The 20,149-nt window shown below is 34.1% G+C and overlaps 1 protein-coding gene across 6 annotated transcripts in view; it reads left to right on the top strand.

The window, feature by feature from the left end:
- Positions 1 to 20,074, top strand: part of Tbccd1 (TBCC domain containing 1) — a 29,363-nt gene extending 9,289 nt beyond the window's left edge. For 5 of the 6 annotated variants that reach the window (XM_078043821.1, XM_005331007.5, XM_021730325.3 and 2 more), the window contains 6 exons: positions 3,731 to 3,886; positions 8,418 to 8,784; positions 11,073 to 11,259; positions 11,397 to 11,894; positions 14,001 to 14,150; positions 19,052 to 20,074. In XM_078043821.1, coding sequence (XP_077899947.1) covers positions 3,731 to 3,886; positions 8,418 to 8,784; positions 11,073 to 11,259; positions 11,397 to 11,894; positions 14,001 to 14,130 — 1,338 coding nt within the window. In that variant the 3' untranslated portion in view covers positions 14,131 to 14,150; positions 19,052 to 20,074. The remainder of the gene's footprint in view (positions 1 to 3,730; positions 3,887 to 8,417; positions 8,785 to 11,072; positions 11,260 to 11,396; positions 11,895 to 14,000; positions 14,151 to 19,051) is intronic. The other variant, XM_040270164.2, reaches the window with a different exon arrangement.
- Positions 20,075 to 20,149: the final 75 nt, after the last annotated feature.

Below are 20,149 nucleotides of genomic sequence, written 5' to 3'. Positions count from 1 at the left end.
CTGCAATTTGGATGAGTTGAGTGCCCCCTAAAGCTTCCTTTGTTCACATTTATTCCCCATTATGAGGAATAGAGAGGGTAGAACTTTAATCTGTTGGCTGTGGTGTAGGAGATGGGGCCTTTGGAAAATGATTAGGACTAGATGACCTTATTAGGGTAGCCCACCCATGATTGAATACTGATGGCTATCTAAGAAGACAGGGAGAGAGCACACAGATACAGACACATAAACACACTCACTGTTTCTTGCCATGTGATGCCCTGGACCTCCTTGGGCTATAGTAAGAAAACCATCACCCGTTGCAGCCCTTCTAACCTTGTACCACTAGAACTATGTACCTTTAGAACTAAAGAAATCTCTTTTTGCTATAAAGTAATCTGCTTTATAGAATTTGTTATAGAAACAGAAAGTAGACTAACACAACATACAAGGAGGTTATATAGTTTTGTTTTTCAGCATTTGGCTTATTTCACTTTGCATAATGTCCTTCTGCTTTATCCATGTTGTTGAAAATGGCAGAAATTTCCTTCTTTTTAAAGGCCGAATAGTATTCCATTCTATGGATATACATACACACACATCACATTTTCTTTATCCATTTATCTGTCGATTGGCATTTAAATTGTTTCTGTATCTTGGCCATTGTCAGTAATGATAAGTCAACACGAGAGTTTTGATTTGATTTCAGTTTCTTTGGTTAAGTAGCCAAAAGTGAGATTGATCATATAGTAGTTCTGTTTTTAATTTTCAAGGAACTTCCATCCTGTATTCCATAATTGCTGTATCAATCTACATTCCTGCCAACAGTACCAGAGTGGTTACCTTTTCTCTACATCCCTGCCAATGATTGTTAATATTTCACTTTTCTAAAAAAATAATAGACATCCTAACATGTGAGGTGATATCTCCTTATGGTTTTGATTTGCATTTCCCTAATGATGAGTGATGTTGAACACCTTTCAAATACCTGTGAGCTTTTTGATGTCTTTGGAGAAATGACTTTTCTGGTCCTTTGCTTAATTTTCACTGGGCTATTTGATTTTTTTTTTTTTTTTTGCCTTTGAGTTATATATGAGTCTGCTATATATTTTTGAAACTAACTTTTATCAGATATATAGGATTTGCAAATATCTTTTCTCGTTTCACAGGTTTCCTTTTCATTTTGTCAATGTCTTTCTTTTCTGTGCAGATTTTTTGTTTGATTTAATTCCACTTGTTTATTTTTGCTTTTGTTGCCTGGTGATAAGGAAAGACTTTACAAAGTAAGTATGTTAATTACAGTAACAAATAATCACAGCATTTTAGTGGCTTAGGACAGTAACCATTGGTTTGGTATCGTATCAAAAAAATCATACCAAGACCAATATCAAGGAAATTTTCTTATTTTTCTTCTAGAAGTTTTTACTAATTTAGTTGTTGCATTTAAGTCCTTAATTCATTTTTAGTTGATTGTATGTGGTCTAAGCTTTGGACCCAGTTCTTTCTTTCTTTCTCTTTTTTTGCATATGGATATCTAGTTTTCCTAATATCTTTTGTAGGAGAGACTATCCTTTCCCTGTTTTGCATTCTTGTCACATTTGTCAAAAGTTAGTTTACCATATGTGTATGAATTTCTTTCTGGGCTCTCATGATGCCTCTTACTTATATTCAGGGCTTGAGTTGTAGCTCAGTGGTAGAGCGCTTGCCTAGCACGTGCAAGACCTGAGGTTCCATCCTCAGCACCATGTAGACATAAATAAATACATAAATGCAAGATATTGTGTCTATTACAACTAAAAAAAAAGACTTATATTCAGATGTAATATAAAACAACCTAATATTATTCCATTGGCTAAAGCTCTGTCACATGCATAAAGTCAATGAGATAGGAAGGTAAACTATCTCACAGGAAATATGGGAAATCTCATGGCAATGAGTATGACTATATTAGCTTCTTGAAAGATGGGGAGGTGAACAATTGCAAATAGTGATAGAGTTTGCCACAACCATGTCTATTAGGCCTTCAGAGTCATCTTTTGCTTCGATTTCTTTTGGAGAATTTTATGGGTCAGGCTTGAAAATAGCAGATATAACTGTAAATTCACCCATGTTTATTGACTGTAATTCAGTTATACCATATCTAACTGCAAGGGACGCAGTGTGCCCTTCAAAGAGGAGAAAAAGGAGTTAACATTTAGCCAGTCTCTGCCACATAGAAAAGCTAAAGCTTTTGGAAATTGAAAAGTTTATCATGCAACCAGGAGGGATAAGGCATTGCAGTTATTCATCAATGAAATATTGAGGGCTTACTATGTGCTAGGTACAGAAGTAGATGCTACAGATATAGAGATGAAGTAAGACCTTCAAGAAGTTACAAATTTTTTGAGTGTTTATTATGTAGCATATTCTATGCTAGTTACTAGTGCTTTAAAAATGGATAAAGCAAGAATTTTATAGTTTAATGGGTAGACATATAAAGAATATAATAAAATAATAAAAAGTATTAAATGGAAGTATGTATAAAATCAAGGAATTACCTTGATGAAAAAGCCAATATCAAAAGGTTATATACTCTGTAATTCCATTTATGTAATGGTTTTTGTGTTTGTGGGGGGGGGTTAACATTCTTGAAATAACAGAATTTATAGAGATGGAGGTTAGATGAGAAGTTACCAGGGATTAAGGAAGGGATGAAGGTGGCAGGGAAGTGGGTATTGCTATAAAAGGGCAATAAGAGAGCTCCCTTTGTTGATGGAAATATTCTCTTTCCTGACTACTTTAATGTTAACGTCATAGTTGTGGCATTGTATTGTAGTTTTGCAAGGTTATAAACTGGGTTAAATTTACATGGGATCTCTCTATATTAGATCTTACAACTGCATGTGAAACTTCAGTTATCTTAAAGAGTTTATAGAGTAAAAAATTACTAAATACATGCTTTCATGGGATCCCACATTGACCATTGGTTGAATAGATCTGGGTGATCTTGAGGATCTGTATTTTTAAGTGTCTGTATTTTTAAATTCCTCAGATAGCAATTTTTAGCCACCTTGGAAATGAGGTATAACTGTAGACTAAGATGTATCACTTCACTTCTTTGCCTTTCTTATGTGGGAGATGGGGATGGGTACTTAAGGGTAATTGTGAACTTCAAATTGTGAGCTTCAAACTACACCCTTTCTCAAATAAGAAATGACATTGTATAGTTATCAGACCAGTAGCATTATTTTTTCTTTATATTTCTTAAGTACTTTATGAAAACCTGAGACCTACTCCCCTCACAAAATGCACTTACACCAAGAAATTATATACAGTTTCAGTTATTATACAGATATTCTGAACTTTTTTGGTAAGTCTGTGAAACTTATGTTGAACCTTTGTATTTTGACCAAATTTTCTTTTTTTCCCCCTTATATCTGTTCATTTACTTATTCAAATTAAGGTGTTTTTTTTTAACTATAAGATTAAACTTCTGTAATAATGTACTTAAGTATATTCTTCATCCTTTACTTTTCATTTTGGAAAAAATTTCTATGATTTTTTACAAAGTGACTTGAGATCCATTGTAGACACTCCTGCATCTGGGTATCAGAGAATGCATATGAAATCCTAGCAATGTTTCTGAAGTATTTTTTAGGATCAGTAAACTGTTTTTTGAACTTAAGTTTATTGTATCTACTTAGTTTTAGATTAATGATTGATTTAATGTTGATTTAAGTCATGTGTTCATCTTTATTTTCCTCTTAAACAGCTTTCAGTGGACACTCTACAGTTTCTACTGTTTTTATACATACAACAGTTAAATAAGGTTTCCCTGAGGACATCTTTGATTGGAGAAGAATGGCCTAGTCCCAGAAGCAGATCTCAGTCTCCCGACCTGACAGAAAAATCCAATTGTCATAATAAGGTACTGTTGTTTTTCTTGATCTCTTTCATTGAATTGGACAATTTCTGAAAAAAGATGGTTCACCATTAAAAATTATGTTGGGCTGTATAGGCTAGTGGTTTGATGGTTTGTTTTATTTTTTTGCTTTCTACTTTTTATAATTCTAGTTGTAAAATCAATATGTGTAGTCTTAATCAAAATGGTTTTAGTTCCTTCACTGGTATAAAAATCTCATGATTTAGGGGCAAATTTTTCACTATATTACATTAGCATTCCCATTTTTACAATTGTTAATGAGATTAAATCCATTTATTTGACTAAGGATAAATAAGAAGATGTAGTATTTATAAAGTTTATTGAAATATACTGAAAAAAATCTCTAAAACTATCTTATTGTTTAGTCATGCCTAAGTAATTTTAAAACTTTAACAATCTAAATAGTAACTGCCTCACATTGTGAGTTTTAGAAAATATCTTTTTTCTTCATTTTTGTAAAGAAAAACAAAGGATTTTACTTCTTTTATTGTGGCAGTATTTTAAAACACTTAAGTAAAATATAAATAGTATTAATATCATGTGTAGGCTCTTTAAAAATGTTCTGAAACTTAAAAAAATCCCTTTAATATCTGGCACTTTATAATCTTCTTTTTAATAAGTCTGCCTTTTCTTATATTCCATGATACTATACTTTATTGGTTCTACTTTTTTTTTTTTTAATGGTCGCTCAAGACAATACAATGATCTTGACAAATCATACTCTTCCTTCTCACTTGTCTTCATAGGTTTCTTTCCCGTTGGCCCTTACTTGTCAGTATTCTGCCTGAGGCAATTTTCTCTTCCTACTTCATTCAGTATAATTGTTCCCTCTACTCTATATAACTCAGTGATGTCCAAGTTCGTCTCCATGCTAGAGCTCTTGCCTGATATTCACATAAACGGCCAAGCTATACCTTAAATTTAGACTGTCCATGCTGGGCACAGTGGTACATACCCATAATAATCCCAGCCGCCTAGGAGGCTGAGACAGGAAGATCACAAGTTCAAAGCCAGCCTCAGCAATGGTGAGGCACTAAGCAACTCAGTGAGATCCTGTCTCTAAATAAAATACACAATAGGGATGAGGATGTGGCTCAGTGGTAAGTGACCCTGAGTTAAATCCTTGGTACCAAAAAAAAAAAAAAAATTATACTGTCCAAATCCAGATGCATTAGCGATACAAGTCACTATGCTGTCTGTCCATGTAGTTCCTACAAAATGGGTACTCTTAGGAGATGGTGTTTTGAACCAAGGTAGCCAGCATTCAGATCTGGCTCTACCAATAAATAATAGTATGGTTTTAGGCAGATCAGTTAACTTGTCTTGGCTTTTCCTTTTTAAATGGGAGTATTAGTGCCTATTTCTGATTGGCCAAGAGTCAGTGATATATTACCATGAGACTTGTTGCATAGTAAGCACCAGGCAGTGGTAACTCTGGTTTGTGCTATTATAACCTGATCTCTCCAACAACTGATTAGATCAGGACACTTGAGTAGAGTAGCTCATTTGAAATGGTCTGACTTAAAATGATGACTTGGGCTATCAGTCGCCTTAGGGACTGAAGAAGTTACCAGTTAGTGATATATGTTTGAGCTAAAAACTCATGAGGCATTGAAATCCCTTAGAATAGCCACCATACTCATGAACTTTTGAGAAGTTATGAGAATTAGAAATTAAAATAATCAGTGAAGTACAGGATGCTTCTCATCAGAGAAATAGGAGAGAATGGAACAGATAAGCAGAGGCTCATTGGCCTCTGAAAGAGAAGTGGATTTCCAGTTCCTGTTCTGATGCCGCCTGTGTCTATTGGGGAGACAACCATATGTCCCTTCAATACAACCTATCTTTACTTGAGTTAACTTTTTCTCACTATTCTATATAACTATAGAGCTATATAGTTAACTATATAGTTATAGTTCCCTATAACTTCTAGTAGAAGTTACCACTGGTCTACCCATACTGGCTCTTTCCCCTAACCCTTGTCTAATTAGTTGTCAGGTCTTAACTAATTCTGCCTCAAAATAAGTTCCTGTTCTTCCCTTTATCTGACTTTTTTCTTTCTTTCTTTCTTTTGGTACCAGGGATTAAACTCTGGGGCCCTTAATCACTGAGCCACATCTCTAGCCCTTTTTATTTTTTATTTCAAGAAGGTCTAAGTTGCTGAGGCTTTGAACTTGCAGTCCTCCTGCCTCTGCTTCCTGAGTCACTGGGTTTACATGCATGCACCACCCCACCCAGCTGACTTTTTTCCTTTTTGCCTATTTTATGTCATTAGGTTCTATCTGGTCACCCTACTTTTAGTTTGCCATACTAGACTTTGTAAAAATGCAGGTGCAGGGCTGGGGATGTGGCTCAAGCCGTAGCACGCTCGCCTGGCATGCGTGCGGCCCGGATTCGATCCTCAGCACCACATACCAACAAAGATGTGTCTGCCGAGAACTAAAAAATAAATATTAAAAATTCTCTATCTCTCTCTCTCCTCTCTCACTCTCTCTTTAAAAAAAAATGCAGGTGCATTATGTTCATCTCCTGTCTGAACTCCTATCAGTGAATTCTCTGTATCATTGTAGTTTTCTTGTTGTACTCCTTAGAACCATCTCAGGGCATACTTTGGGGGAGAGGAATGCAGCAAAAAGAAGGAATCAGGTTGAAACTGAGGATAGCTGTGCTTTGATTTTTTTTCTTTGTGATCCGTATGAGAATTTACTTAAAAGAAAAACAAGTAAGTTATTTAGAAAATAATTGGAAAGTCCCTGGCACATAAAATAAAATCCTGATGTTTTAATAATTTGTATAAGGTCTTTCACTATTGCTCTCTATGATTCCAGCTGCTACTTTCCCCCATGCTTTCTATATTTCACCCAGAACTTCCAGTTTTCTGAACAAAGTGGTATTTTCACTTTTCACATGCTGTTACCTATGCCTAGAATGCCTTTTTTTTCTTATCTGTTTGCCTGACCACCAGCATCATTCAAGAATCTTTCAAGCAATGCTCCATCTTGATTTTTTTTATATTTTAGTTGTAGATGAATACAATACCTTTATTTTGTTTATTTAGTTTTTTTTTTTATTATTATTGTGGTGCTGGGGATCAAACCCAATGCCTCAGGTGTACTAGGCCAACACTCTACCACTGAGCCACAACCCCAGCCCTCCACCTTGATTTTTTTCCCCAGGTAGAGTTATTTGTTTCTCTCATGCTCATAGGATATTTTTAGAGATCACTAATATAGGTCTTATCTCACTGTGCAGTTATTATTTATTTAAATTGTCTTCTTACCACACAGACTCTTTGAGATTATTCAGTTTACATATTTATCATTTAATATTGCTCAAGCCAATTAAGAGATGCTCAAAAAATACCCATCAAATGAATAAGCCAAATCACTGGGTTATCTGCTAACTCAAAGCTTATTCCCAAAGTTGCAATTTCTCTTAGATCTAGTATGATCATTTCACCCAGTATAAAATTTAAAATTTCATACACTATTAGAGAAAGTCAGTTAAGAAACCCAGTGCTTCATTGACTGAATGTCCTTGGTGACTATTTATATATTTAACCTGAAACTTTAAAAGTATTTACTAGCTCTGTGACTTTGGGAGAATATCTTAACCTTTCTGTAGCTCCGTTTCTTCATCTGTAAAATAGCTGTGATAATAGTGTCTATTTTAGTATTATTATTAGAATTTAATATGTTAAAGTATATTTAAAACTTAATGCTTACTACATACTAAGAGCTATTATTATAGGTTGAGCATCCCTTACTGAAAATTAGAAATTCAAAATACTCCAAAATTTGAAACTTTTTGAGCAACAATTTTATACCACAAATAGAATATTTTATGCCTGATTTCAAGAGACAGATGACAGTCAGAATGCAGGCATACTAAAACTATTATATAAAATTACCTTCAGGCTATGTGTATAAATTAATTTCTTGGTACCATCCCCAAGATGTCTCATTTTATATATAAACACATTTCCAAAATTCAAAAAAAATCCCAGGTCTGAATTAAATACATCTCATTTCAGCATTTGATATAAGGGATATTCAACTTGTATTGCTTTTGTTTTTTGTTTGTTTTGCAGTGATGGGGATTGAACCCAGGTGCTTGAGCATGCTAGGCATTCTATCACTAAGCTATATCCCCAGCCCTTTTTATTTTATTTTGAGATAGGGTCTTGCTAAGTTGTCAGATTGGCCTCAAAGTCATAATCTTCCTGCCTCAGCCTCCTGAGTAGCTGAGGATTACAAGAAGGTACCATCATGCCCAGCATCTTGTATTGCTTTTGAATTATTTAATGTAAAGGGAGAATCTATTATATCTGACATATACAGGCAAAAAAGTTGCTATGTATAGCATCTAAATTTTGGGGGTGGGAGGAATAAGGCAAACTATGAATATGAATGTAAAATAACTAAAGTATAAAAATTTTAGATCTTAATAGAATCTCATAGTTCTATTAAAAATGCTTCTTTTAATTTTTTGGTTTTAATTTTTATTTTTTTTTTAGAACTGGAATGATTATAGTCACCAAGCTTTTGTCTCTGATCATCTGTCAGATCTCCTTGAGCTGCTTTTAGATCCAGAACAACTTACTGCGTCATTTCATTCAACTCATAGTAGTCTCGTCTCTCGAGAAGCTGTTGTGGCACTCAGCTTTCTTATTGAAGGCACAGTGAGTACAGCCAGGAAGATCTATCCACTTCATGAACTTGCACTGTGGCAACCACTGCATGCAGATAGTGGCTTTTCAAAGATCTCCAAGACTTTCTCTTTCTACAAACTGGAAGCCTGGTTGAGAGCTTGCTTAACTGGGAATCCATTTGGTACATCTGCTTGCCTCAAGTCAGGAAAAAAATTGGCTTGGGCTCACCAAGGTACTTTTGAAATATTTCAGTCGATTTTGAATTACAAGTTAAGGAACCTAGTTTTCTAATGTATTAATGATCAGCATCTTTTTTGCAGAGGATCTAAAAATAAAAAAATACTGCTACTATAAAAGAGAAAGGGGGAATATCTATCTTTTGTATACTGCTTTCTCCCTTAAGGGAGTAGAAATCTCAGCTGGTTTATTTATTAGTCAAGGCTCGTTTGGTTAGTTAACAGAAACTCCAAATGTAGTTAGTCCTCTTTTGGTTATGCTTTTCTCCAATTCTGTCTCCCTCTCACTCTTGTATGCTCATTTACTTCAGACTTTTTTTATTTTCTAACAACAGCAGATTTTGGTCATCCTAAAATAACCAAATAGTAACAGTAATCACCTCAGAGTTGGTGTAGAAATGAGATCTGTTTTAACTACATAGAACCAAGCACAGTCAATGTTTCTAAATTGGAAATTTAAGTTTTAGTAGAGAGAATCTGGTGTTGTTTGCATCAGGTGTCTATTCCTGATAGTGCAGCAATGGGTAAATGAATAGGTTCAGGTGTTGAATGACTCCTAGGACCATGTATAAGTTTTAAGAGAAGAAGCACCGAACATACATCTCTATAGGCAAATGCAGGCAAAATAAATGAAAAAAAAAATGCTCTAGAATATATTTCCTCAATCTCTAATTTCAAAGTAGCAACAAATATAGCTTCTAACCAATGTGTAGTAGCATACGCCTGTAATCCCAGAGACTTGGTAGGCTGAGGCAGAAGGATCAACTACTTAGCAAGATGCTGCCTCAAAATTAGAAATAAAAAGGGCTGAGGGGCTGGGGTTGTAGCTCAATGATAGAGTGCTTGCCTAGCATCTATGAAGCACTGGGTTTGATTCTCTGCACCACATATAAATAAATTAATAAAATAAAGGTCCATGAACAACTTAAAAAAAAAAAAAAAAGGACTGGGAATGTAGCTCAAGGTAAAGAGTTTAGTCCTCAGTAACCCCCCCCCACACACACACACACAAAAACTTCCATGCCAATGTTAAAAAATATATATATAACAGTTTTGCATCAGATTTTTATAACTTTTTTAAAAAAATATCTTTTAGTTGTAAATATACACAGTACCTTTGGTTTTTTATAATTTATTTTTATGTGGTACTGAGGATCGAACCCAAGTGCCTCACACAGGTTAGGCAAGCATTCTGCCACTGAGCTGCAACTCCAACCCAGATTTTTATAACTCTTAATAGAAAATGGCTGAACACCATCTACAGAATCTGGAGCAAAATGATTGTAATCCAAGAATACTACTATATTCAACCAAGCTAGTGCTCTAGTATGAGGTCAGAAACTTGTGAATAGCTCCCATAAATATATAGAAGATAATACATAATTCTTGATGTTCCAGACAAGTTTAAGCAAGTTTTTGAACCTTCTTAGATTAGGCACTAGTAGGAAAAAAAAGAAAAAATATCCAACCTCATAAGATTTTACTAAAATGTTAACAGTGATAATTGGATCACCAATTATTCTTATTTTCCTTTACTTTTATTTTTCTGCATTAACCATCTACTATGTATATGTATATGTCAGATATATAACTGAAAATTATTAATTGATTTTTTAAAAGAAGAATGATGTATTTATCTAACTTTTTCACATTTGACCAGTATTATTTACAGAGTGTCCTGATGACTCATAGAAAAATACAGTCTGAGAACCCAGTCACATAGTATTGGAATTATGTTAGGAGGGCAACCTGCACAGATGTTTTGTGTCAGTTGTGCAAGACACTGTGTTTAAGGGAACATGTGCTCTCAGGTAGTAATGGTCTTGGGAGACATGAACTCATTTAGAATTCATGGAATGTTACTGTTAAGTAAATTAAAATTAATATTAGGAATAAATTAGAATTAATATTAGGACAACTTAGAGAGATTATGGATGGGATGATAAAGACATATTGCAGGAGATATTTGAGTGGGGTCAACTCTGCCACTTTCTAACTATGTGACTTTAGGGGCATAACTTGAAAGGTAGACATGAAAAAAGTTTTAAATCTTTTGGCATTTTTTGAGTGGTTTATAGGTTTTAAATTTTTGGTAACAAATTATGAAAGATTACAAATACACAGAAAAGAATAGAGATTAATATAGCAAATACCTCTTTAGCCAATGCCCAGCTCTTATATTTTTCCCCCACATGTATCTTAGGATATAGCCTAGTCTAACCTCATATAGTTGGTTTTTTCCCCTTGGTTTGAAACTGTCTCATTTATTTGTTTTCTTAAATAGTTGAAGGTACGACCAAAAGAGCTAAGATTGCTTGTAATACTCACATGGCCCCTAGAATGCATCGCCTGGTAGTGATGAGCCAGGTTTACAAGCAGACATTGGCCAAGAGCTCAGATACTCTGGTGGGGGCGCATGTCAAGATTCATCGCTGCAATGAATCTTTTATATATCTTCTCTCTCCTTTACGGTAAGCACAATCTTAGTGTTCTGACATTTTGCCATGTTCTTTGGACTAGGATAGATTTTTTTTCTTCAGATACTATTATTTTAGGCAACTTTTGTATCTTATTCAGAGGAATTTACCTCATTTCTTTATTTTTTCAGATCTGTAACAATTGAGAAGTGCAGGAATAGCACCTTTGTCTTGGGCCCCATAGAGACTGCTCTTCATCTCCACAGTTGTGACAACGTCAAAGTCATTGCTGTTTGCCATCGTTTGTCCATCTCCTCAACAACAGGTTGCATCTTTCACATTTTGACCCCTACGCGCCCACTTATTCTCTCTGGGAACCAGAGAGTAACTTTTGCCCCTTTTCATACCCACTATCCAATGCTAGAGGACCATATGGCCAGGACAGGCCTTGCTACGGTGCCTAATTATTGGAATAATCCAATGGTTGTATGTAGAGAGAACAGCGACACAAGTGTGTTCCAGCTCTTACCACCTTCTGAATTCTATATATTTATTATTCCCTTCGAAATGGAAGGGGACACAACAGAGATACCTGGGGGTCTTCCGTCTGCTTATCAGAAAGCACTGAGTCAAAGAGAACAGAAAATACAGATCTGGCAAAAAACTGTGAAGGAGGCTCGTTTAACAAAGTAAGTGTTTTCTAGGAGTAATTGTATTTTCTTTGAAACCCCATGTGGGAAAAATTAATCTGCACCTACTTATAGCTGAACTAAAGTAATTAGTAAATATAATGTGCCTTTTGTTAAGACTTGCATTTCAGGTCAGTATTTTAAACATTGTTGGGATGGGAAGGAACAGATGTTCAAGTGTTAGACTCCTTTTTTTTTTTTAAGGTAAGTTTAGTTGACAGATATTTATATGAATTAAAGAAATGTAAAATATGCCACATAATTGAATACTTAAGTGGATTAGTTTTAGTTGTTATACTAATGGTTCTCAAATTTGGATATACATCAAAATTCTCTAAGGAGTGTTAAAAATACAGATTTCTCTGGCTCCACCACACCACAGACTTATTTAGTCTGTGGTGTGTCTATCTAATGCTGATCCTGTTTTTATCAAAGTTTTTCCTAATGATAAAATGTAAAAAATAAGTACAATGTTTTTAGAGAGCTTAATTTACTCAGTGTAAAATACTATCTTTTTTAATATACTATTTTGGGATTATTTCCTTCCCACTAGTAGGGTAGAAATTACCCTAAATATTTTATTTTTTATTATATGCTTATTGTATTAGACAGCTGTAATTATTGTATATATTATGTATAATCCACTCTACTTGGAATACAATCTGAAGTCTGTACCCTCTTTGCCTCATTTTCTGCCATTCTTTGCCTCCTTCACTCCCTCTCACCTTATGAAAGTCTTCTTGCTATTATTTAGTTATTGCTCTCTTGCCAAAGACCAGCAGAAACAAATGTGTATGTAGATCTAGGATGGCTTGTAGAAGCAGTCCAAGGAGGAAGAAAACTGTCATCTCAGTAAGAAGGTATTAAAAAGAACGTATGATTGGATTTTGGTTTGTGTTAGGTGATTTGGGGGAAGAGAGTTTTAGGAAATAGGAATTAGATGCCATCTGAAAGTGAAAGTATTTCTGTGATCAATAGCTTAATAATTTTTATCTCTAGGTGGGGGAACAATGAAGTAGAACTGAGTTTAATTATAAAGAAGCAGCAGTCAAAATTACCCAGGAAAGGGTGGTGTTTGGTATTTTTTGTGGTTTGGATCACAACATTTATATTTTCCTCTGAAATGAGATATGATTATGGAGTATTCTTGTACTTGTTTGGTCTTTCATCATCCCAGGTGGCCTTGTCTTCTGTTGGTGTTCTGTGGAATTGTTTTGAGATCAACAGAAAAACATCACAGCTAGGCCAGATCTTAGCCGCACCACGGCCTAACTGATAGTGTTAAACTGCCTCCCGGCTTCTTTTATCTTGAACATGTTAAATTTGGTCTTACTTTAGAGCCTTTGTCATTTCTGTTTCTTCTGCCTGGCAGTCCTTTCCAGGTAATCATTGTGCTTCTTCCATAACTTCATTCAGACCTCTCTTCCAGTATCATCTTCAAGAGGCCTCTTCTGTCCTTTTTGAAAAATAGTATTCCCAGTACTCTCTGTTCTCTTTCTTTGCTCTATTTGTCTCTGAGGCACTCAATGCCTGTTTTTATCAAAGTTTTTCCTAATGGTAAAATGTAAAAAAAATAAGTACAGTGTTTTTTTAAAGAGCTCAATTTACTCAATGTAAAATACTGTCTTTCATTTTGAGATTATTTCCTTCCTACTATTAGGGTAGAAATTACCAGTACTTCAGTTATGTTATATCATAACATTTATTTTGCTTCTTATCTGTCTTCTCTACTAGAATATACAGTCTGTAAGACATAGATCATACAGACACAATGTGCATGGTGCCCTCTGGAGTCATTCACCATCAGGCTGCCCAAATAGGACTTACCTCTTCCCTTTTATTTATAGGTTTGTTCACATCAGTTGAAACACTGCCCAGCATTAACTTGGCCCTTAATGAACATCTGATAGGGAATAAGTCATGACAAAGATGAAATTGTATCTGACCAATCCCCCCAACTAGTGATGGTGATCTAATGTACTGTGAACAGAGTGAGATAACTTGAGATATTCATTTAACATGCTCCCATTAAAATTGCTATCACTTGGAGTAAAATTATGTGAATTAGTGTTCTAACATTATTTTTGCTCTCAAATACAATTTTAGGGATCAAAGGAAGCAGTTCCAGGTACTTGTGGAGAATAAGTTTTATGAGTGGTTGATTAATACAGGACATCGCCAACAGCTGGACAGCCTTGTACCCCCTGCAGCAGGCTCCAAACAAGCAGCAGGATAAGCTCCTACATCCAGTCACTGGTAGGCATTTATAATGCAGGCTGCTTAAAACAAATTCATTTGCGGGAAATCTTTCAAGTATATAAAAAATACACAAAATATTATGTTACTAACCCTTGCCAAATTTTTCCCCAGCACTCCCAACAGCAACATAGACCTTTACATATTTGCAATATTTTATAGTGAGAAAAACCAAAATATTAAGGTGGAACCTTTAGAATTTTAGGCAAATAAACAATTTTGTCTTTTTTGCTTGGCACAATTACTTGGCACTGTAATTAACACTGTCCAAAGATTCTACTTTCATTCATACATAGTTTTAAGTTTGATTCTTTCCTTTCTTCTCTCTGCTTTCTCACCTCTCTCCCACAAATCAATTAATAAATTAGTCAGTCTTTGTTAATGACACATGAGAGGTAATAATCCATATGAAAGTTTGATTACTAAACACTAGAATATTATAGATGACAGAAGAGAACTTGGTTACAGACAAATTTGCTGGAAGTTATTTCATCCAAATATATGGTGTTTTTCTAGATAGAAATTAGTTTACTTCGTTACTCTAAAGTATTTTTAAAGGCTAACAATAAGGAAAACAGACAAAGAGCATGAACAGATGGCTCATAGAAAAATACAGAGACAAGGATACTCATTTAAAACTAACTGTAGTATATAGGTTAAATATCCCTTATTCTGAAATGTTTAGGACCAGACACATTTCAGATTTTAGATTTTGGAATATTTACATAGACTTTACCATGTGTAAATGTTGAAAACTGGACTAATTAGAACCAATTGTTTTCTTTTTTAATGCCAAAAAAAGAAAACCAGAAACCCAGTGCCAAAGTTTGAAACTTTTTGAGTCTTGGCACTTTGCTTGACAGTTTGACAAAAATCAAAATCAAAATTACAAATATTCTTTGATTTGGTGATTTCACTTCTTGGAATACTAATATATACGTGTTGTGTGTGTGTAAAGCTCTGCTAAATTTTTATTTTATGTACTTTTTTAAATCGACAAAATTGTATTTATCTGGTAAAATACGATGTTTTGGAATAAATACACATTGGAATTGCTAAATAAATCTAATTAACATACATATTGCCTCACATAAGTTGTTACTTTTATAGTGAGAAAACTTAGAGAATCTACCCTTTAGCATTCTCAACAATACAGTAGTTACAGTGTTGTACAGTAGATGTCTTGAATTTATTTCTCCCATAACTGAATATTGTTAGGCTATAAAGGTCTTTTTTAGAAATATATTCATTGCAGCATTGTTTGAAATAGCTGTAACCTGGAAATAGCCCAAATGTTTCTCAGAAGAGAGCTGATGCCTATTGACTGATTCATCTGTAGTATGAATGCATCTTTAAAAAGAATGAAATATAATTATGTGGATACTGAATGATCTTTAAACTCAGGGGGAAAATTAAAATGTCTCCTGCTTATTATATGCCTAGAATTTTTCTGAAAGGATGTACAGAAGTCATAAACAGTATTTGTTTTTTCAGGAATAAGACTGGGTGTCTAGGATAGGAAAAACTTTTTTTACTGAGATGTAATTTACATAAAAAATTCACTGTTTTAAAATAATGAATTTAGTGGCTTTTGGTGTATTCACAATTTTGTGCTGAATTCACCATTTAGAAATTCAAAATATTTTCATAACCTCTAAAATAAGCCCAGACACATTCGCAGTCACTCCCCATTCCTCCAACCCTGTATATCTATTCTTATTCCTCTGGCAACTAGTCATCTACTTTGTCTATTCTGGACATTTCATAAAAGTGGAATCTCATAATATGTCTGTCTTCTTTTACTTAGCATAATGTTTTCAAGGCCCATACATGTTGTAGCATGTATTAAAACTTTGTTCCTTTTTATGGATGGATGTTATTTCATTGTGTGGATCTACCACTTTGTTTATCAATCATCAGTTGATGAACATTTGGGTTATTGGTGTCGGAGACCAGCTCCAACAGGGGGTCTCAGGAGACGAACGGATGGTGAGGAGTCAGCGAAAGAGGGGGTGGAGAAACAACACAGACACCAAAGTGAAGGTGTTGATCCCAATCTCTACTTGTGAAGTTGATCATATATACTTTTCATTTTGGCAGGTTTACAGTACTTTGTGGTTACAAAACAGGAATCATTATTCAAACAAAACAAAATATTACGTAGCTACAATTAGAATAGAAGAATGTATCTTGGCTTATGCATAAGCAAGCATTTGTACTTTCAGTTCGAGTTTTGCTTTGAGCAGTTTCTGCTTAGTTAACTTTTAATAATGGTTACAAATGTCCCAAACTATTGGCCTATACCTTGACTATTCTTTCTTGACTTACTGACTGGAACCGGTGCCATAGTTACGGCAAGGGGTTGACTTGTTATTACTTTTAATCAAACAAAAGTAAGAGCACAAACCATTGTGCACAGGAACAAGAACAAGTTGCCCAGTACTAAGCACTAATCTATCTTTTTAACATTAATTTTTCTTCTCTAGATTTTAATTTAATTTCTCAAAAACTTCCTTGACAGGAATACAGGGAGTTTTTCTTTAGACATTAACAATTCACACTCCACAGCTGAATCATTGCATTTAGAGCAAACAGATCTATGCTTTAGAAGTAGTTACATTAATTGGGAAAGTCATGATTTTTCCTTTATACTTAATGGTCATATGAGAAATCAAAACTATACTTATTAAAGGAATACAAAAACAAATCAGCCCATTCCCAGAAACATACTGCGCTCCTCCAGAGGATGGACGCCTTGCGCCATCCACCTCAGTAGGGCCTTGCCATTGCCTGAGTCAGGGGAGGGGCGCAGCATATTGGTATTTTTGTGAACAATGCTGTCATGTACATTCGTATGTAAGTGTTTGTAGAGACATGTTTATTTCTATATATCTTTATTTGTGAACTACAGTTGTAAGTAATGGAGGGATTTGTTGTTACATATTCATGCATGCACACAATATAACAATATAATTTTGTCAATATCATTCTCCAGTATTTCTCTTTTCCTCCCCATCTCCTATCCCGTGGTCGTTTTCCTCTACTGATCTCCCTTTGATTTTCAGGAGATTCCATCCTCAACTATCTTTTTTCTTTTCTAAGCTTCCACATGAGATAAAACATGTGGCCTTCTATATTTGGCTTATTTCACTTAACAATGTTCTGAAGTTCTATTCATTTTCCTGCAAATGACGATCTCATTCTTCTTTATGGCCAAATAAAACTTCATTGTGTGTATTTTTCCTTATCCATCCATTGATGGACATGTAAGTTCCATAGTTTGGCTATTGTGAATTGTGCTGCTATAAACAATTGTGCTGCTATATATGGTATGCGTATATCACTAGAGCATGATGATTTTAATTCTTCAGGAGTAGTATAGCTGGATTATGTGGTGGTTCCATTCTTTGTCTTTCTTTGGTCTTTGTTTTTTTGGTTTTATTTTGTTTTTTAGTACTGGGTTTGGAACCCAAGGATGCTTAGCCACCTGAGCCACATTCCAGCCTTTTTTTTTTTTTTTTTAATTTTGAAACAGGGTGTTCTGCTAAGTTGCTTAGGACCTTGCAAATTTGAAGAGGCTGGCTTTGAACTTGTAGTCCTCCTGCCTGAGCCTCCTAAGCACTACCATGCCTGGCCCATTCCTAGTCTTTTGAGGAAGGAACCTCCATTGTACTAATTTACAATCCCACCAACAGTGTAAGAATGTTCCTTTTACTCTATATCCTCTCCAGCATTTTTTATTGTTTGTATTCTTGATGGTTGCCATTCGGACTGAAGTGAAATGAAATCTCAGGGTAGTGTTGATATGCATTTCCCTAATTGCTAATGATGTTGAACATTATTTCATATATTTGTTGGCCATTTGTATTTTTAAAAAATTCTTTTTAGTTGACTCAATGCCTTTTGTTTGTTTTTATGTGGTGCTAGGATCGAACCCAGTGCCTCACACTTGCAAGGCAAGTGCTCTACCACTAAGGAAAGGTCTTAAAGTAAAGACCTTTCCTTGACTTCCATTCATACTCAATTATTACTATTTAGGCTGAATCTTAGCTACTACTCCAGCCCTGAATTTTCTCTTTTGAGAAGTGTCTGTTATGCTGCTTATTCATTTGTCCATTTATTAATTGGGTTATTGTTTTTTAGTGTTTTTTTTTTTGCTTTTCAGTATTAAATTTGAGTTTTTGTATATATTCTGGATATTAATCCTCTTATTAAAGAGGAGCTAGCAAAGGTTTTCTCTCATTCTATAAGTTGTCTACATTCTTGATTGTTTCCTTTGCTGTTCAGAAGCTTTGATGCCATCCCATTTATTATCTCTTGGCATTATTTCCTGACCTTTAGAGGTCCTATTGAGAAAGTTGATGCCTATACCTATATGTTGGAGTATTGACCCTATGTTTTCTAGGAGTTACCTAGTTTCTGGTCTGATATCACATGGGCAAATACCTAGGAAAGGAATTGCAAGGATATATTATACTTAATTTTTTAAGGAATGGCAATTTTTCAAAGCTATGAAAGATATACTTTGTTATTTACTTTATGTGGTATTTACATTTTTAAGTTGCATATTACATTTTTAAAGAAAAAGTCTTCATATTTTTAGTTAATAATGCTGAGATTAAGAATTAGGAGATTTTGCAAAAGAAATTGAAACTATAACAGGGTAAAAATTTTAGCTTAAACCTATCTCATGATCTGCCAGGTTTTTGTAGAATTACACATAGGAGATATTATGAACTAATGTGACACAAAAAAGGAATATGGTTAACCTTATAAACTCTGTTTTATCACTCTAAATTATCTGATCTCCATAATTTATGTGATTTTGTAAATAAGGGTTTTCTTATTTGCATGAAGGCAAAAAAAATAATTAATATGAATTTTTCTTTTGTTATCTTCAGGGCCCTGGAAACATAAGGATGAATGAAGAATGGTTCCCATCTTAATACAAAATTGGGATAGCTTCATTGCTGCTTAAGAGACTTTGAGGATTTTTTTTTTTTTTTGGCCCTTTATTTAAGACCTTTCCTTGACTTCCATTCATACTCAATTATTACTATTTAGGCTGAATCTTAGCTAAACTTCTGACTTTCATGTAAGCATATTGTTTATAGAGCATTAGAAGACTCATGTTTGTGATGCCAACATGTTAATGAAGGCAGTCCCATTTTGTGTGTGTGTGTGTATGAATATTTAAGTGATCATAGATTTGCAAGTGATTTCATTTTTTAATTTGTATCATGAAAGGGTTTGATCCTTTCTAGAGTTAAGAGATTTTTTATAGTTCTTTGTAACTATTTAAAAGATGGTTGCTATTGCTTTTAAAAAATAATTGGAATAAAAGTATGATTGGTTGGTGTATAAATAAAATAGAAATAGTTTTGTACAAAGATATTTTAATCTTTAAAGTATGAAACTTAATGAACTTGTGTAAAAATCTTTTTTTTAATTTTCTGCTTCAAATTCTCAATTCAACAAGCTAAAAAGTAATTTTCTCCTTTTGTTAAAAAGGCAAAGCTTTATTTTTGTTTGTGTGGTGCTGGGGATTGAACCCATGGCTTTGTGCTAGGCAAGCACTCTTCTGAGTTATATCCACAGCTTCAAGGCTTTACTTTTGATTTTAGAAAAGGTTTTCATTATCATTCTGTGACATATGGAAGTACAATTTACAGTTGATTGGGTAAGCTTTGTTTCTCAAGAAAAAACAAAACAATTTTCAGTTGATAAAATGAATTATTCATATTTCATATGCTCATTGGCAATTCAATTAGTAATTGTATTTAAAAAGGGCTACTTTTATTTGTGATGTGAAAATTAACCTTCACAATGTTGTTAATTCTAATTGAAGTTTTCAGAGTTTTTGTTTTAAGATGAAATTCAAGCAAGCAGAGCATTATCAAATAAATAAATATTGGAATAATAAAGGGTGTTTGGGAAATTGTTAATGACATTAATGATATTAATCAGATATTTCCTTATAATTTATAAAATTCAGAAAA

This window comes from Ictidomys tridecemlineatus, chromosome 3, assembly GCF_052094955.1.
Source record: "Ictidomys tridecemlineatus isolate mIctTri1 chromosome 3, mIctTri1.hap1, whole genome shotgun sequence".
NCBI lineage: Eukaryota > Metazoa > Chordata > Mammalia > Rodentia > Sciuridae > Ictidomys > Ictidomys tridecemlineatus.
The sequence above is the reverse complement of the archived record's forward strand: the minus strand, read 5'-3'. Positions and strand labels throughout refer to the sequence as shown.